Here is a 20,940-nt window from a genome sequence, read left to right as displayed (position 1 = left end):
AACAGATGAAACAACTGAGCCACAGTGACATTACTTAATTTGACAAGGTATTTTCCTTCCTAATTCACTATTCCAAAATCTTTTCCCAAATTTGAGTGCTATCTAAAATACCATAAGGCATGGATCAGGGGAATAGTAACAAAACAGTGAGAAGGTGGGAAGAAAGCAGCAAAAAAATAAGGTTTAAGGAGAGAGCGGAAAGAAAAACACAAGTTCAACTCTGGTGATGGCAGAAGTGGAATGGTCACAGCTACAGACAAACCTCCCTCAAAACTTCAGCAGTCTCAGGGCTTCCTTTTTCCCCATCCTCAACCACTCCCAATCTGCTTAGCAGTAATAATTTTCATAACTAAATCTTCATTCAACATATGCTAACTTCTTTCCCCACTCACTAAATTACATTAAAGCAAGATCTTATTCCTCAATATATTTTTTCAGAATAAGGAGTAATTAAAGACTTTATTCAATGAAAATCCAATACAATGGATTAGTGGAGAAGGACCTTAAATTACATACAGTTTTACAAAAATGTATTTGTGCAGGTGCTTCTCTGCTCCTCCGTGAGTTAAAGAAAATGACTTTTCATAGTCCAAAAGCAAGAAGGATAACAAAAACTCTGCAGCAAAGAACCACAATGCCTTACTTCTCTCACAGGATTTGTTCTCCCACTGTCACAGAGGAAGGGATGGCAAAGCTAGAAGTTACAACATTCTTCCCCTTCCTCACCTGCAAGGAGGCTTACAGTCAGGATAAGGGGTGGCATTCAGCAGTGCCATCTATCTTGTCCTTGTCTCAATGTCAGTAAGCTCAAGGAACAGCATGAGGTGACAGATACCAGCCTTCCACTTACTGAACTGGGCTGTGTGTTCAAGCTGCTTCATCTTCATTGAGTATATGCAGCCATTAGTAAGATTTCTGAGAATTCTGTATCAACCAAAGTTGATAATTAAATAATAATCTGTATTAGGACAATGATAACATGGGTAACTTTCTTTTAATTCCATGTATAGAAGAAAAGGAAAATTCTCTACAAATATAATAGAATTGAGATAAAAATATTCATAGTAATTAACTGGGATTTAAATTTTCTGACAATGTATTATTTAGCCAAGAACACTAAAGGGATTGATTTGATACGTTTAGACTTTAAGAAACCAATTTTATTGAGCACAATATATTAAGAAAATCGTACCATCGAAAGGGTAGATAGCTTTGCAGTGTCCAATAGCTGGCAAAGGATCATCATCTTCAAACTCATCATCAAACTCATTATGGTGACCATGCTGCTGGGGTGGCCCACGGACTTCCTGGTTTGCATCATCAGTGTAACTTCCCTCAGGACTATAAAACATAAAATTATCTCTGATCAAGTATCACCCATATGGAAACTCTTTATATTATCTACAAATTGACCTCCTTAGGATCAAGTGAAGGAATCAAATATCAATGACATGGTTCCAGATTAAGTTCTTATTTTCTTAAACATTGATTATATAAATTGCTTCTAATATAAAATGCTTCTTTGCTGAAATTCCTGAAATAAAAAATTATGTTCTAGGCACATAACATATACTCAGTAAATATGTCTCACTATTGCTGGGTCTAGGGATAAAATGAAAAAATGTAGTAGACATTTGTCTCTCATTATTCAGAATTCATCTCCCATTCTTTTGGTAAAAGGTCCCAGAAATTCCTTAAGGGAAACATCCAGAACTATGTTCAGTTCAGAGGCTTCAGATGGAATTGGTCCTAACCTGGCACCAGAGGTGCCATCAGAGCATAGCACTGGTATGGCTGAAGTGAAGAGCTCACAAGTAGGCTTGTAACCCAACCAGATACAAAGATGCACAGAGACTTCTGCTTGGGGTTGTAGGAAGAGAAGCTCACTTCTTTTCCCCTGTACTTGAACCTAGAGGAATGGAAGTCTAGAGCTTTGGAAGATCACCATATGAAACCTTGTAATGAAGCCAACACAGTTGAAGGCAGAGCTGTGAGATCAAGAGAAACTGAGTCTTGAGTCCTAGAGCAAGCTCTCCCTGAAATTAGCCAATAAAACCCCTTTTCAGTTGAAGCTAGCATGAGTATTCATTACTAAAAACCATGAATCCTAACGAATGTAGGAAGTAAATTTCCAGTTAAATCATGTTAATAGGGAAATTAGTAATTCAAAAACATAGGTAATCTAAAGCCATCCTATTTGTATTAAATATTTTTTAAGTCAAAGGGAAATGATGTTAATAATGTTGCTTAAAAAAAAAGTCAAATTATTAAATTCCCTTTTAATATTTGAAAAAAACCTGCAAAATTAGGCTTTAACAGCACTCTCAGCAAGCCAGAAAGCCATATGCTGACACAACACATGCCAGAAAGGTTAGATTCTTTCACTCTAAGTTTTAGCTAATAATAGAAACCAGTATACTGTGAGTACCTTTTGATAGAGTGAAGATATACACTATTACAAAAAGTAGTATCAGGAAGAAAAGAAAAGGAGAGGGAGGAGCTAACATTTGCCAAGCACATGTTACTACTAGGTGCTATACTACTACTTGCTTTCTGCACATAATTTGATTACTGAAAACCCTGTATGATGGGCATTTTAATTTCCATTTTACATTTTAGGGAAGTAAGAATCAGAGAACATCAAAAGTGAACTTGATTTGCCACAAAAGATGGATCCTGATAGAATAGAAGAAAAATGTAGAATAGAACATCACATTCCTAAAACAAAAGACCCAATTTACTGCACCATTTGAGACTGGAGGACTCCCCAAGACTACTTCCCTTTAAATCTTGAACCAAAACTAGAACGAGGTCTCTTTTTCATTTATCAAGATGCTGCTTATTGGTCCACTTGTGAGGATTTTCATTTTCATTATGTTGAGGAACAATCCATACTGCAGATTATGGAATACTTGCTCAACATACAGATTGAATACGTATGGTGAAAGGATACAACCCTGACACACTCCTTTCCTGATTTTAAACCATGCAGTATCCCCTTGTTCTGTTCAAATGACAGCCTTCTGGTCATGAATGCGTTCCTCCAGAGTAAGTGCTTTGGAATTCCTATTCTTCTCAATGTTATCCATAATTTGTTATGATCCACATAGACAAATGCTTCTGCATAGTCAATGAAACACAAGTAAACATCTTTCTAATATTCTTTGCTTTCAGCCAAGATCCATCTTGTATCAGCAATAATATCCCTCGCCCCATCTCCTCTTCTGAATCCACCTTGCATTTCTGGAAGTTCCCTGTCAATATACTGCTGCAATGGTTTTTGAATTCTCTTCAGCAAGATTTTACTTGTGTATGATATTGTTCAATAATTTCCACATTCTGTGGGATCACCTTTCTCTGGAATAGGCACATATTTGGAAGGCTTCTTTGCCTGGATAACATTTTGGTGCCGAAACCCAGGACTGAAGACAACAAGTAAGCCCAGGTGAAAGCAAGTGAGAGAAACAGAAACAGTCGTCTTAAAGGTGCAGAATGTGTACATTTGTGTGTTTGGTGGAGCACATGTGCCTGACATCAGCTGCTTTTTAAAAAAAGGCTGATGTTCTAAAGCAGGCTTTTTTACTGTGGTAGTGTGAGTGTCTGGCATCAGCTGCATTAGGTATTTTCTGTACACAGGTATCAACAGGCTCAGAGGAAAAGAGTATGGAAAGAAGTCCCCTTGGAGACTAGCCAGTTTACTGCATCATCTAGAAGACTGTTTTCAGATTTGCTGGATTGTAGGACTTGAATGTAGTGATAATGCCCTATCTTCTCCTCTGTGTAAAATTTTTCAGCAGCCGGAAAACGCTAGTGATGGAGGCCAGGTGCCAGCAATTCCGTGATAATATCTTGGTAGATGCCAGAAGTAGAGGCTTGCATCCTAGTATGGAAGAAGTGGTGGTGGAACACCAACAGTAGGTGCTGGAGGAGATGGTACCAGTATTGTGTTGTCGTGGGATATCAGACAGAAAGGAAGGGACAGTTGGTCATGTTGATTGGTTTCCACCATCCATGGCCTCCCAACAGCCGAAGCTGGGGACACTTGGCTTTTGGTATAAACCCTCCTTTCAAAACCCTCCTTTTATTCTCTTTTCTGTCTCTCAGACCAACATAGGACAGGAAGTGCCTATTCCCACAAATTCACCCCTGGGATGCTTGCTGTGCAACTGGAAGGCTTTACAATAGCCTCCAGAAGGTGCAATACTGCATGGCCCATGTACCAGTTAGGGACCAACCAGGAGATCTGGCCTCAAAACAGCAGCCTAAACTATAATACCATTGTGCAGCTTGACCTGGTTTGTTAAGAGGGAGAGGAAGTGGACAGAAATCCCTTATAATTGCATTGCTTTAGAGTGGTCACTGCCACAGCGTTATTAGTGAAAGCAGTTAAGGAATTAACCTTTTCCCATACTCTGGTGGTTCAGGTCCCACACACCCTGAGGCCCTTGCTAACAAAACACCTGTCACCATTTATGTCATTGATAAAAGGTTTATGTCATTGAAAAAAAGGTATTTGTGATCAGTAAGTCATTGGTCTTGCAAAATTCTATCATGTGATCTCAAACATCATTTCTATAGCCAAGGGCACATTTTCCAATTACCAATGCTGATTCTTTGTTTGCAACTTTTGCATTCCAATTACCAGCAATAAGCAATACATCTTGATTACATGTTTAGTCAATTTCAGACTGCAAAAGTTCGTAAAAATCTTCAATTTCTTCATCTTTAGCTTTGGTGGCTGGTACGTAAATTCGCATAATAGTCATATTAACTGGTCTTCCTTGTGTGTGTATAGGTATTACCCTATCACTGACAGCACTGTACTTCAGGACAGATCTTGAAATGTTCTTTTTGATAATGGCTGTGACACCATTCCTCTTCAATTTGTCATTCCTGTCATAGTAGACCATATGACTGTCTGATTCAAAATGGACAATACCAGTCCATTTAAGCTTACTATCATCTCGGGTATCAATCTTTATGCATTCTATTTCATTTTTGACAACTTCCAATTTTCCTAGATTCATACTTCATAAATTCCACGTTCTGATTATTAATGAATGTTTTCCACCTTTTATTCCCATTTTGAGTCATGCCCCATCAATAAATGAAGGTCCTAAAAGCTTTACTCCATCCACATCATTAAGGTTGACTCTATTTTGAGTTCGAGGAAGCTCTTCCTCAGTCATATTTTGAATGCATTCCAACCCGAGGGGCTCATCATCTGGCACTGTATCAGACAATGTTCAAGATTCCTCATAAAGTTTTCCAGTAATAAATCAGACAGTGTTTCAGTGCTATTCATAAGGTTCTCAGTGGCCAATTCTTTCAGAAGTGGATGGCTCTGTCCTTCTTGCCAGTCTTAGTCTGGAAGCTCTGCTGAAACCTGTCTACCATGGGTGACCCTGCTGGTACCAGAAATACCAGCGGCATAGCCTCTAGCCTCACAAGAACACATAAGCCACCACAGTACGACAAACTGACGGACAAGTGGTGGATATTAATGATATTGCTTGAGAATTTCCACATTCTGTTGGATCACTTAAATTATTATTATTGTTGTTTAACTATTCTTTTACTAACAAAAGTGTCTTTAAGCTAAAAGAGTGTTTTAAATTACATTACAATATGCAACTATGTTTTGCTAATAACTTTGGGAATATGAAAATTTTTATGTTAAGATGTCAATATGGCTTTTCAGGGTCATTTTTCCCTTGAAATTAAAAAATACTGTGGCTCTCTGAAAAAGAAAAAAAGAATTTGTTAAAGTTACACTTTAAGTAGTAAACCAAGATTTGAACCTTAGTTTCTCAAAATGTTCTCTAAGCTGAATCCTAATTTTTTAAATTTTATTATGAAAAAAGATATACCAAATGGAGAAATATCATAATTTGTATGAAAACACAGAAACTTTTGGAAGCTCTGGTCCAAATTAATAACATACATTGTTTTCCTTCACAGAACTCTGAGTAACTTGACAGTGAAATTTTTCTTCAGCATAAGCTACTCAACTCCACCTAAACCTTAAGAAAATCTTCTCATGCCTGAGGAGCAGACTATACCTCCAGACTGTAGTTCTGGGAATATTTTAATCTTCCTACTCCGTTTTTAGACGCATGACATATTAAACAGCAATACATTTTATACTTTACCTGCAGCTATTGTTAAGGAAACTAATCTTTACTTAGATTCAAAAGATTGAGATTATTATAAACCAAACTTATTAAGGCAGAAGAAAAAAGAACTGCATGCAGTTTAGGACAAATAGGTGGGAAAAGTTTTAGGGAAGAGAAGAAATACAAGTAATTTATAAAAAAATGACCTTTCCATATGAGTTGAACATTAACCTGAGGTAGATACACTCCTTGGAGAAAACAATCATGGGAGAAAGAAGGGCTGCTTATGCACAGGGAGACAGCTCAGGGGGCAAGATGCATGGAGGGATGGACAGAGGGAAGAGGTAACTATTGGGAGGAAGTGGGAGGGGAGCTGTTGCATTGGGGTAAATTGTAGTCAATGTCATGAGACAAAGTGTAAGTGAACTGCTGTATGGAAAGTGAATTTGCTCTGTAAATTTTCACCCAAAACACACACACACACACACACACACAAATGACCTTTCTCGTCCTTGTGTTACAAGATGATTTATGTCACTGCTGTGTCTTCTGTCTCCTCTCCCACTTGTTTTGCCTTCAACTTCAGAGAGCCAAGCCTTAGAGGAAAAAAAAATACTGAGCTCAACAAATATTTTTTAAAAATAATACATTTAAAATATGCTTTTAATTTGGTCAGTGATCAACATTATAGCTGATAAAAACAGTATAAATGCTTAGTTTTATATAAAGGCATAAATTTAAAACAACTACTTCAATGAACAAGTAATTCTAAAAATTATACCATAATGACATAATGACACCTTACTTTTAAATTACAGTCCTATAATTAACAAATAAACCCAAGGAGGGGTCGCTATGAGTCGGGGCCGACTCCACGGCAAATAACAACAACATAGCAAAAAACAATCTACCACAATGAAGTTTATGAAAACCAGTTTATCTTCGATAACTGCTGCATAACAAATCTACCTCATTCTTGTGGATTTCCATTCGCAGGCGGTCAATGTTATTCATGGTCTCTGCTAATTTGGGCTGCAAACTCCCAGGATCCCCCATTTGTGGATTTTTCTCATACACATCTTTCATTTTATTGAGTGCATCTCTGAAGAAGAGAAAGAAATCAAAGAATTAAATATCCACTTCATATGCTTCCAGACGGAAAAAGTTTCATTTGATTTTGGGGACTCATATGCAGCGTAACCTTAAATACAGTCAAAACTCTTGAAGTTCAGTCAAACATTGCCTGATTAAAGACAATCTGCATAAAATGGACCATAGATACTTAGTAATTTATGAAAATAATCTACAAAAATTTTGAAATCACCTCCCCCCAAAAAACAATGTCATTTCTCATTTCTTGCTTCTTAACTGAGGATATATCTCTATCTATCTGTCTATCTACACACACACATAAGAGCTCTGGGAGCGTAGTGTCTAAGGCACTTGACTGCTAACCAGAAGGCTGGCGGTTCAAACCCACCAGCCACTCCTTGGAAGGAAGGTTGGACAATCTACTTCCGTAATGATACCACCTTGGAAACCCAAGAAGGGGTCGCTGTGAGTCGGGTCCGACTCGATGGCACATAACAACACACACACATATAGCTATCTAATATACATATAGGTTTAATCAAAGACTGGAAAAGTATTCCTGAATATTCTCATGCTCATCGTGTTCCAAATCAAACATTCTATTTCCAGCCAGTCATACTATTCTACCCCGTGTCTTATCTGAGGTCACAGCATCATCATCTTCCTACTCATTTTTCACTAGAAACGGAAATGTCATCTTTAACTTGCCCTTTGTCCTCTAAATTCAGTCACCAGCAGTTCCTCTTAACCCATCTCCTCTTCTCCAGTCACATTACAATATGTTATTCCATAATCAGCTCTCCTTAACTTTTGCTAATACCTGACGATATTGACTAACACTCCTCTAACACTCTTTTTTCAGACTCCAGGGTTAACATTTTCTTATTTCTTCTTTTCATGTCTCTGTTTTCTCAAAATCTCTCTCACTAGCCCTCTTCCTCCACTTTTGTTCAGCCTTTAAATGAGTGTTACATAAAATGACAAAGAGCCCTAGTGTCATAGTGGTTAAAGCTCTCAGCTGCCAACCAGAAAGTTAGCAGTTCACACCCACCAGTCACTCTGTGGGAGAAAGATGAGGTAGTCTGCTTCAGTAAAGATTTATAGCCTTGGGAACCCTACAGGGCAGCTCTCTGTCATATAGGGTCACTATGAATCAGAATCAATGTGAAGGCAGGGGCTTTGGTACATAAAATGACAACGGTTTCTTTTCATCTCATCCTATTCTCCTCTTTGAGGATAATCTCTTATTGTTATCACCTATCACAACTTCCAAATGTGTATTTTCTAGTCCTCTTTCTCTCATAAAGCTCTAGATTCACATTTCTAAAACTCAACTGGACATTTCCAAATGGATTTTTAAAACAATTATCTTTACCACAGACTTTTTTCTCACTGCTTCAACGAACTCTTTATCTACTTACTTTGTTGAGCCACAAACTTTTTTTGTTATTGTTGTTACTCTTCCATTTTCCTCTTCTCAAACATCAATCAGGTAACAAGTCTGACCCACTATGCCTTTGAAATTATTCTCTTTAATCCTTCTTTCTATTACCATGCCTTAATTTAGGTTCTCATCCTCTTTTACCTGGATTATTACAAAGTCCTTTAACTGATCTGCCTCCAGTCGTATTCCCCTTCACTCTACTCTTCACACAGCTTTCAATTACCTTTTCTTAGAATACAGAGATGATAGTATCTCCTAGTCTCAGTAACTTTTGGCAACTCCCCAAATGTGCTGAACTCCACCAAAAAGCATTCAACACTTTTACTGTTCTATATAAATACCGCCCCTCTTCCCTGACCCCCTCCCCAGTGAAGTCTTTCTTAATCAGCAGAAATTCATTATTTTTTCCTTTATGTTCCCCTCAAAAAACAGAAAAAACTAGTTGCTGTCAAGCTGATTCCAACTCAAGACACCCCCATCTGTGCTGAAGTAGAACTGAGCTCCATAGGGTTGTCAATGGCTATGATTTTTCACAGGCAGATCACCAGGTTTTTCTTCTAAGAACTCTCTGGGTGAACTCAAACCACCAGCCTTTCAGTTAGTAGCCAAGTGCTGAAACATCTGGGCCACCAAGGGACTCCTCACATTTTATTTACATATATCTATTAGCAGCTATCACAATTCAGTTTGTGTAAAAAATCAGTCATTTGTGAGTCTTCTCTTCCTCAAACTAGAATGTGAACCTCTTAGGGTCAAAGACTATGTTTTATTCATTTTTATATCTTCTGTAGTCCAAGACGCTCTGGTGATGTAGTTATAGAAGCATGTGGCTTCTAACCAAAAGGTCAGTGGTTTGAACACACCAATTACGCCACAGAAGAAAATGAGGCAGTCTGCTTCTGTAAAGATTTACAGCCTTGGAAACTCAATGGGGTTGCTATGAGTTGGAATTGACTTGATAGCAATGAATTTGTGCTTTTTTTTTTTAATTTGACAGTTCCTGCCAAGGAGCCCTTTGTGCAGTGGTTAAAGCAGTCATCTGCTAACCAAAAAGTCAGGGGTTCAAATCCACCAGCCACTCTGTGGGAGAAAAATGTGGCAGTCTGTTTCTGTAATGATTTACAGCCTTGGTCAAATCCTATAGGGTTTCTATGAGTCAGAACTGACCTGACAGCAATAGGTTTGGTTTTTCAGGTTTATAGTGCTGGCAAAGTCTACTACATACAGTAAATACCAAATATCAGATTAAATGTTATAATTTTCCAGAGACTACATGTTGCTCTAGTAAGAAATATTTTTTTACTTTAAAAACTGTTTGCACTAATAGTACAATATTCATGATTACACCTGATGCACAATTTTCAGTATCAAACTGCAATCACTCATACTAGAGTTTAAGCTTCAATTTTATCTTCAGTATAAAAGTAGACAGCAAGCTGCCATTCCATGGTAAAAATCCTTTTAATGGCTCTTCTATATATCAATTTTTAAAAATTATAAATAGTTCTTCTACCTTAAATAAAAAATAGACCTAAAAAAAGCCTTTTGCTAAATACGAAAAAAAAATTAAAGCTACAAGTAAACGAATGTGAAGCAAAGAGTAATCAAGCACTGTTTGTCAACATGTTTTGCTACAAACAAAGTATTTATACCCTCAAGTTGCTATTAAACTCAATTAATATATCAAAGCAAAATGAAAATTCACCAAGTGTAACAGATTTAGCCATTCCTGATAATGAATCATCAAGTTATTTTGCAAATTTATAGAAAGCATAAATATACTATTTAAAGGGAACTTTGGTAGCATAGTGCCTAATGCATTTGACTGCTAACCAGAAGGTCAGCAGTTCAAACCCACCAGCCACTCCTCAGAAGTAAGATTGGGCCATCTACTTTCGTAGAGATACCGCCTTGGAAACCCCAGGAGGAGTCGCTATTAGTCCAGCACCTAATAAAAATCTGCAACGAAAACTCTCTAACACGTCACTTTTAACTGTGACATGACAACCTAAAATATTTCAAAGTGTAAGAGTATATTATGCCCTCAAAAGATACTCCAATTATAATGTATGATTTTTAAACCTTGCATACATCACATTTAAGCATATCATTAAAAGCAGATTCTGAAAGAAATAGTAATGGTAGAGAGGAAAATACTTTTGGTCTGATTCTTTTTGTAGTTCTCTGGCAAGTTCATCAATGCGCTGTTGTAGTTTTTTACGTCTCTGTTCTGGTGGCAGATGACTGAAATCTTCTAGTGCTGGACCCTGAAAAAAGCGTCTGTATCATTATAAAAGACATTTTCAAGAAATTTAATTTTTTAAAATATACCTATTATATAAGAAGAATATATACCAATTTAAATCAAATTAGTCCCAAACAACCTGTTGGTTAAATATAGACAGATCGATAGATAGATGTATAGACAGATAGATAGATGTGTGTGTATGTCAACTAATAAATAACTGTATATGACAAAAAAGCTCAAATTTCAGTCATTATATAAAACAATGAAACAGAAGAGGCAAAAATATCACTAGATACAGACTTGCTAATGACCAGCATCACATCATTTTCAAGTCTTGGCAGTTAAAATGAACACATATGAACTTTCTTACAGCAACAACAACATGGAAACATGTAACATTTCTCATCTATACAAATTACTGTTTTATGTATGACATATCACATTTCCAAATCAAACCCATTGCTGTGATATTCAGAATATTATAAATGTTCAAACTGAAAATAAGAAGAGTTTAAATAATTCAGTTAAGTAAGCAACTTACCTCATAAAGGAAATCTAATAAAATATACTTTACTACTACATACAGTCTTTGAAAGATTAGACTTTTTAAAACCATTATTCAGAACTTCCACTGAGTGAAACATAAGTAGAAATTATATTCCAACATGGAGTCTATTTTCAATTATATTTTTGTGTAACCAAAGAACACACCTCAGTTGTTCCTGAAAGATATAATCCTTCTTTAGGAAGGATGTTTGAAATGTTTTAATGCTTTGATATTCAAGAAATTGTATTAATTTATGGGAAAAAAATGTCAGCATTTAGATATAAAATTCTGACTTAAATTATGTCTTTTGTCTCTTAATGTTATTTTAATCAGTTACCTTAGCTATGCTGTTAGAGATTACTCAACAGAATCAGTATTAGTCAACTACTGATTACATTTAATATAAACTCATATTTACTTTTTATATGCTCCAAAAATTGATGACATCTATCATTCTTCATTTTTGTTTTCCAAATGGGATTTTAAGAACACACAACTACAGTTTTTAAAGTGCTTTTGAAATAAACCCCAAAACAAATGTACACAGGCTTCCTTTTCTTTGGATCAAAAGTAAATACCACTAATGCTGTAACAGACAGCAAATAGCTTTACTTCATCATCTGTAAGAATGCTTCACTTACTTTTAAAAAAGAAAGAGAAAAAAAATTCACTTTTAGGATAAGCCATAATTAAATGTAACGTTTAATTAATAACAGAATCCCTAGTGGTGTACACATTATGGGCATTCAATAAGCCTGACTAAAAAAGTAGGGCATTTTGTCTAAGGGGCTTATTTTTATTTTCCAATTTTACACTCCACCAAGAATAAGAATCTGTCAATCACCCATATCTAACCTAAGTAAATGGGAAGCAAAATTTCCTACACAAGGTACCTTTAAATTATTGGTGAGTTCTCAATATAAACTGCCAAATTAAATCTACTTCAGGATACAGATTTTGAAAACAATTATAACATGTGCCAAAGATAAAACTTTCTCATTTGTATTTTCATGTGCCAAAGATAAAACTTTCTCATTTGTATTTTTAAAAATATTTCTAAATTTTTTAAAAGTTATTTAATTAAGAGTTTTATCTCAATTTATTTTTGGTACTATTATAATAAGGTCACCAAGTCATCTTTATCTACAAGTCAACGGTCCAGATTTGCATATACCCCTAATCAAACTTCTCAAATTTATTAAAAGCGAGATATCTTAGTGCTTGCACTTCTAATATCCTACTTTGACATTATAACCTAATCTTACATGGAACATGAGTAGTAAACTCATTCTATTTCCCTTGGATATAAAAAAGTCCTCTCAGGCATATAACAACCTCTCCTACTACAAGTGAATTCATAAAGGCCCAACTTCAACAGTCTGAAAGAGAGAAACTACACATGCAGCAATAACTTCTGGGTCAGGTCTTCATACTGTAGTTCCATTAATTTGGTTGAAATAAATGTACAAAGGAACATTCCAAATACACACACACATACACACACACAATTTTAGATTATTTGTGCTTCTATTCTCTTTCAACACTGCAAAATAAATAAGTAAGTAAATAAATAAATAAATAAATAAAATACAGCACTGACTCCATAATGCAATTGGCAGGAAAATTTTACTTTTGGAAAATCTAATGATTCTTGTGATAAACTAAAAATCAAATTTAAATGCTCTTCATGGGGGAAAAAAATCATTTTTGTTAAAATTCCCCTTCTGCATAAAACTTTTGTCCTACACCATGTAACTTTATTCTCTTCTCTAAAATGGCAAGGACTCTACCCAATAACATGTAAGAATTCAATGGGCTGCTATAGTTTATCACATTATTTTCAAATCTATGACACCAAGAGGCACTGGAATATGAATTATAAAAAGAAAAAACACATACAAAGTGAAAATGTGTAGATGTTCTTTATAGCTTGTTTTAAATGAAAGAAAACAATGTTTTGAGATTATTTACTGTTGGCATAGTATATAGATCAGCACATAAGGCTTACCATCTTCACCGACCACTGAATAGTTCAATGGAAAACAGAAAGAAATGGTAAATTATTCACATGAAATCATAATACATAAGATGCAATAACCTATACTTTTTCACAATATTAAAATAAATCATGTACATTGCACAATCCAAATAATTATGCCAGAAAAACAATTTTAAGCACATTTTGGGAAAGTAAATGACTTTGCAAAAAAAGCATACACTGATGATAATGGGCAGATATTTTCTAAATTTAATTCAAAAGTAAATGATAATCATTCTATCAGTAATACAGTTTTTCTTTCATGAGAATATTTACAGAAATAGATTTATATAACTTTTCATTCTCAAAATACTAATATTTAAAGAGCTAAATATAAAAGATCTAATAATTCTCATTTTAAGAAAAATGCTACATGAAATACTGAGAAATGCATTAAGTAAAGAAAGCATTATTTGAATTTCTATAGTTCAAACTATAGCTCTGAATTTAAATGTGTCATGGTTAGGTGAAGGAAACATTTATACTTTAGTACTTTTAGGTATTTGGGCTTTTATTTCTATTTTTTTTTAAATATACTGACACATTTAAAATATGTATCATCAAAATAATAAATAAATGAGTTACCCAAATTCAAGTTCCCTATACAGATTTCCTAAAAGATACAATGATATGGGTTGAATTTTGCTTTAAAAAATAGTGCTATTTTGCAGTTTTTATTCTTAAATCTATGTGCTCAAAAAGCAACACTAAAAGTAAAATTTTAATTTTTAGAAAACTGATTCAGATTTCTTATTGAAAATATGAAATGACACATATTCTAAAAAGACCAACCAGTGTGCTCTCATACAATATATATACCATGTGTAACTAACCCACTTCTGTGTTCTGTAGGTTAGTAGGATTCTCAAATTGGCATTGCATCTACAGCTTTCCATTTTAAAACACACAGGCACACAAATACACACACATAGACATACATACACATACACTCTGCTGCCCAGAATAGACAGTGGAGCTTCACAAAGTTAATCCTCACATTGATCACTTTGGTTAGAAGCCTCTGAAATTTTTTATTTTTCCCTGTCTTCTAAATCACGATGTTTTAGAAAAGGTTGAGGAATGTCAGGTAGAATTTTACATTAAAAATATCTGACAAAAATATCTACCCCTTATCTATGATAAATTGGCAGTATGTATTAATGGTTATGATGATAAGAAAAGATGACATTTGTTAACCATTATCTTTCCAAATTAAGCTCAACATTCTTTAGACTGTCAGTAGTTTCAGGAAACAAAAACCACAACTTGCTTAGCTATGACAAAATACCTGGTGAGGCAATAAAAAGGTTTAAAATTAAAGACAGATATTCGTCATCTTCATTAAATGTTATCAAACAAAATTATGTATGAACAAGAAACAAAACAAATAATATATTTTAATTTGGTGTATCTTATATGATAATTTTCATCAGTGAAATTTCTAAGTGATGCAAATTATATTTTTTATTTTTATATTAAAATTAATGAAACATTAAGATAACTATAGCTAAAATACCAAATGTTCCAGCTTTCAGCTACTCTAGCTTTACTATTAATTAGAAAATAAATTTATACTCATTAATCTTAGATTTGGGTATATAAAAAAACAGGTTCTTTGTAAAAATATTACTTTTTCTGCCTTTTTTTTTTTTTTTTTTTAAATACATGTTCAATACAAAAACATCTTACTCTCATACACAATATCACATGATTGTTGTTATTGCTGTTATGTGCCGTCGAGTCGGACCCGACTCATAGCAACCCCGCCTTGGGTTTCCAAGGCAGTATCACTATGGAAATAGATTGCTCCATCTTCCTTCCGAAGAGTGGCTAGTTGAGTTTGAACCATCAGCCTTCTGGTTAGCAGTCAAGTGCCCTAGGTACTACACTACCAGAGCTTAGATCTAGAAATTTTCACATTAATTTTACGTTAATAAATAAACAGTGGCACTAAAAATACTATCAGGTAAGCAATTAAAATTATTATTATTTTACTTAAAGACAGGCCAAAATCCTGAGAACTGTATTCTGGAAAGAAAAGCTTAGAACAACAACTCTGGGAGTCTATATGCTTATGAATAACCTATGCATAAAACATGGATGCAGTGCTAGATAAATCTGTCACTGGAAAAAGGGAGTACTCAGTGAAGCACAAATGAAATGGATAGAGAATAAAAGTTATTAGTTTGTATACTAAGTAGCTAAGTTTAGGTTTGCCCCCAAATAGACATTAAAAGTTAGAACTTGATGTTACAGAAGGAAAAGTTCTACTAGTAATACCGGCAAACTAAAAAATGTTAATCTTATATAACATTTCTCACATCCTCACTGGCAGTGGGAACTATATAACTGGTTTTCCTTTTTTAAAAAACAAAACAATATAAAAAAAAATCTAGTATTTTAGAAAAGAAAAAAAAATCAAATATCTAGGAAAAACAACATCCAACAAAAATAGCTCAAAACAAGATTTTCTGAATTGAATAGTACAACTTAGCCTCAAAGCTTTGTATGCTTAATGAGCTGAAAAATACATTTAAATCCATTTAAAACAAATTGGCTTATTAAAGTAAAAATAATTTTTTTAATTGTCTATACTGAGAGGATTTTTAAGTGAAAGGAAAACAAGTGTATTGGTTAATTTTGAAATAATATCTAGTAAACTACCAAGTACCAAAAAAAAAAAAAAAAATTTCTCAGCTCCAAGGTTGTAATAAACTCTCCTCCCTGCTCACTCCCCTAGTTCATTTGTCTGTCTGTCATATTTTCTGTCTTCCACACTTCTTTCTTCTTTGTCAAAGAAACTAATTAAACTGGGAAGACTCTGGTCTTTTACACATAGGCCCCCCTAAAAATAATGTATTAATATTTAAAATGAAAACAAACAACTAAGCAAACAGTTTTAAACTTGGAAGCTGTAAAATTCTACCCAGAGACTTACTCAATAAGAATAAAGATGTCATACATTTAATTTAAGCTTCTTTCTCCAGGGCTCACTATTCTACCTGCCTAAACTTTTTTCCTCATAGGATTACATTTACTTCATATCCCTATGATACATACAGTACTACAACTAGGCCTGACAGATTCAATATGTAGAATGCATTAACAATTACAAAAATATGGCCACTAAGTAGTAATTTCTCATAAATTATGTAATACCACAATATTTAGTGCCATCTAAGCTGATATACAGAAGCAACATAGGAATTATTTCTACCCTTATAATTCAAGCAACAGAAATCCTAAATGAGAGTTCTTAAAGTCTTTCAAACAAGTGTTAAGGTACTTTTATTAGTGCCTTTTGTATTATAGGCTTTTTTATTAGTATATATTAAATATATATATTTACACATATATTAAACATATATGTTGCTGTTATATGCCGCTGAGTTGTCTCCAACTCAAAGCGACCCCTCCTTGGGTTTCTGAGGTGTAATCTCTACAGAAGTAGATTGCCCAACCATCCTTTCGAGGAGTGGCAGGTGGGTTTGAACCGCCAACCTTCTGGTTAGCAGTCAAGTGCCTTAGGCACTACGCTACCAGAGCTCCCTAAACATACATACATATTAAATGAAAATATATTTTATTAGTGCTTGTAGGTATAATACAGACCTACTCAGACTCTTTTGCAAATGCTATCGATTATCTATAATTATCATCCACATACAGAATTAGTTAAAACAGACATGGAGAAGTTAGTGGCAAGAGAAGATAAAAGGAAGTCCAGAAAAGAACATGGACACTTCTGCATTACTGACATCAGTTAAGTTTGTCATTGTCATGGACATATCTTACCCTAAATTAATGTATCCTGTCTATAAGTGGCCAAAAGAGAAACCCAACTGAAGCAATTTGAAGACAGAAAGAGGTACAAAAAGTAAATGAGAAATGAAGGAAGGAAGCAAAGAAAGGAGGAAGAGAAGGGCAGGAGGGAAGGAAAGAGAGAGAATCTAACTATGATGCAGGTTTTTGTTAATAATTATACTTAAGCTTCTCTCTCCGGGGCTACCATTGATAGATTCTGATTTCTTATCTGTAAGCTATCACACCTTGGTTTTTCATACATCCAAGCAAATGCCCAAACAAATGTTAAAAATATATCTAAATTACAAGCTGTGAATAATTAAAACACATTCTTAAAATCAAACATAAACAAGAGAAATTAGTTTCACTAACATAATGGAACAACACTAATTTATTTATCAGTAGTATAATAGTTGTTTCTGAGAAACAGTTTAATATTGCCTTTTACTATTCTGAAAATTTTCATCTGCAGACTAAACTTAAGAATAAGTAAATACTACAGGCTGGCCAATTTTTAAAAACAAAAGAAAAATTCTAGTAAAAAAATACACTTTTTTTTAATCAAGAAAATTAATTTCATGTAAACATTACTCAATAGTATCTAGTATTTTTATAGGTTTTACAATTCACAAAATACCTTCTATTACCTTCTATCATTTTAAATTGATCCAAAGATAATCTTGATATTCAGTAAGTCTATCTTTAATTTTTTGTATTAACTGTTGGAAAACATGTTTTATGCTTCTAAAAGTAGGGCAATTAAAATCAAGCTTAATGTTGTTGTCAAAATAGTATTTTATAAATTGGTTCAAGTCAGCCTTAGGACAAATTATTACAATAATAAATCCAGTGACAAATTACTGAAAGTCTTAAAAATGTAAATACATTACAAGACAATGGTGGACATATGATTTCACATAAACAAAAATAAAAAATAGCTAAAATATGATTGTACCCAGCACCCTCTTTATAATACCATTCATTTATGGTTGAATTTTTCAAATGTTATAAAGAGGAGTTGTTTTTAACTTGAGGGTAGCTATACTTAATTCTCTGGTGTTTTTTAACTATGTATTTAGAGGAGAGAGCCTTATAATGAGGGTGGAGAGTATTAAAAGCCACACTACACACACAATAGGCCATCATGCATTTTAACCCATTATTAAACTTACCCCTCTTTTGAGGCTTCTGAAAGAAGGAATTCTGGGCTTCCCTGTTTTTATTTCATTCATACAATAATGCACGGGCTCAATGGAGAATGTGAGAAACTGGGACCCATTAGGAGTACTGGATGTGAATAAACTAGTAGGGGTTAAGGGTGGGGACTGTGGCTAATATGGAAATAAAGAAAGGAATCAATAAGCCAAATGTGCATAGGTTTTTCCTAAATGAAAATTCTAGTTTTGGCAACATACTTTTTACAAAATATATCTCAAAGTTTTCTATTAATATGTTATAAGTTAACATAAATTTTGCCAAAAACTGTTATTTTAACAAGTCAAATTTATTTTTTAAAATGTACCATTTCACTTGATCGATCATTTCTTCCAAACTGAGATTAGAAATATAGAACACAAAAATTATAATGTTAGAGAGCAATGAATGACCTAGATAAAAAATTTTCTTCTAATTTCTAAAATACTAGTACCATCCTGGATTCCTAGTTATTTATACTTAGCATGTACTTGTTAGACGTAAGGGCAGCAGCTACAGCTAAAGTTATCTAAATAGGTAATGTCATATACAAAATAATAAAACTATAACTAATTGTCACATACAGCCAAAAACTTTTCATTATATTTGTGGCTTTCCTCTCAGACTGATTCTATTTCATCTTTATCTCACCTCCTTTTTTGTTTCAGTATCTCTTGTATTTCTATATCCTCCTAGCTAGCTACTCTGATCCAACTGAAAAATGTCTCACCTCTGCACTTCTCAACCGGCAATGTTATTTAAAATATTAATAAAGACTGAGTTAATTCCAATTGTGCCTTTAAAGAGAATTAGAGGTATATAATAATTTGAGTTAAATTTTATCTATACCCAATCCAGTTCATGAAAATGAATTAAAATAATCAAGTATACTTCAATAAATACAGGGCAGATTGAAGTATTTATTTATTCTTCTTACTATTACAATCACTAAATTGACAAGAAAGATAAAGAACTCAACTATTCCATTTGCTTGCCTACTGTTAGATTTATCTAAAATAAACAACCTATCCAAAAAATTAAAAATAAAATAAACAGCTTGTCAACAGATGAATTCTAACAAGAATGAAATTCTCAGAGATTTTTTAAATTTCAATTAACCAAGAACTTTAAACTCTTTTCATTAAAAATTTATTTGGATGATAAAAATAATTTTATTAGTACGATCTAGAAGGAATAATTTGACATTTATCATGCTGCAAGTAATTTATTATTGTTCGCTCTTTCTGAGATACAATTTTTGTGGTCTTTTAGTTGGATCATAAAATTTCCTTAGAAAGTCTGGTTGAAAGTACGCATAAATGAAATTTTAAAAGCAATATAATTTAAGTAGCTATTAACAAGTGATTTAATATTCTAACTCATTATAAACAAACAACAAAAAAAGTACTCCCACTGCTGTTGAGTCAATTCCAACTCATAGGGACCCCCCCCATTGGGTTTCTGAGGCACTAAATCTTTACGGAAGATTGTCCAGTCTTGCTTCCGCAGAGTGGCTGGTGGGTTTGAACCACCACCCTTCTGGTTAGCAGTCAGATGCCATCGGCACTGTGCTACCATAGCTCCCTAACTCATTAGAGTGATGGCCAAATGTAACATCCAGAAATATTTTTTATTCTTAAGTATAAAGCTATGTTTCCTAATAAGTGAGAAGTCAATGGAATCATTCCAATGGAAAATATTTATCCTCCATTAATTGTAAATTATTATCCATTCAATACCTAAATTGGTTTAACTGGCACACTAAAAAGAAAAGAAAAACTGATTGGCATATATAATTTTATGATTTTTACCTTTGGTTTCTTTCCAAAGAGCCACAACTTGCCCTTGGCCTTTCCTACTGTGGTTTTGGCATCCATCTTCCCACTTTCCTGTTTGGATGCACTGATGGTCCCATCAGAAATGGTTCTATAAATATGCTGACTATAATCTTCAAATGGAAAGTCTCCTGGAGGCTCAAATCCAGACTTGAAGGAATCTACCACCATTTGAGAGTCCTATACATGAAAAACCTTAAGTTTGTAAAATTATTCACTCATAACACTACATTATCTTTCCAAACTTTACCAGTGCAAGAAAACTAATAAAAATTTAAAGAAATAATTCTGTAATAATCATTAAAGGTTTAAAGTGAATGAGCTCTTCTGTGGATTTGTAATAAACTCTAATAATTTTAATTCCCAAGAGAAAGATACACTACCTTAGAAACAAATTACCACTTTATTAATCTGTAATATTCATAAAATGTTTTCACTCAGTATATGTATAGCCCATTGAAATTCATCTGAGGATTCATTGACCAACCAAAGGCCTAACTAACAAGCATATAGGAAGAGAGTATTCTTAAGCAGAAATTCTGAGAAGGTTCGAAGGAAAAAAGGCTTTTTGTCTTAAAGGAAGGCCCTTCTTTGGAACAGAGGGAAGGGTATCTAATCATAA

General features: G+C 33.9%; 1 protein-coding gene across 1 annotated transcript in view; it reads right to left on the bottom strand.

Moving 5' to 3' along the window:
- FNBP1L (formin binding protein 1 like) overlaps window positions 1–20,940 on the bottom strand; it is a 105,506-nt gene that overhangs the window by 432 nt on the left and 84,134 nt on the right. Inside the window, exons 9-15 of the mRNA XM_007936061.2 lie at window positions 20,295–20,498; window positions 18,462–18,620; window positions 13,456–13,470; window positions 10,810–10,919; window positions 7,086–7,218; window positions 6,618–6,712; window positions 1,193–1,341 (exon numbers count right to left, since the gene is read on the bottom strand). Of these exons, the coding sequence (XP_007934252.2) occupies window positions 1,193–1,341; window positions 6,618–6,712; window positions 7,086–7,218; window positions 10,810–10,919; window positions 13,456–13,470; window positions 18,462–18,620; window positions 20,295–20,498 (865 nt within the window). The remainder of the gene's footprint in view (window positions 1–1,192; window positions 1,342–6,617; window positions 6,713–7,085; window positions 7,219–10,809; window positions 10,920–13,455; window positions 13,471–18,461; window positions 18,621–20,294; window positions 20,499–20,940) is intronic.

Source organism: Orycteropus afer, unplaced genomic scaffold (assembly GCF_000298275.1).
Source record: "Orycteropus afer afer isolate SDZICR_OR568_19922 unplaced genomic scaffold, OryAfe1.0 scaffold00033, whole genome shotgun sequence".
NCBI lineage: Eukaryota > Metazoa > Chordata > Mammalia > Tubulidentata > Orycteropodidae > Orycteropus > Orycteropus afer.
This window is presented reverse-complemented; position numbering and strand designations above follow the sequence as displayed.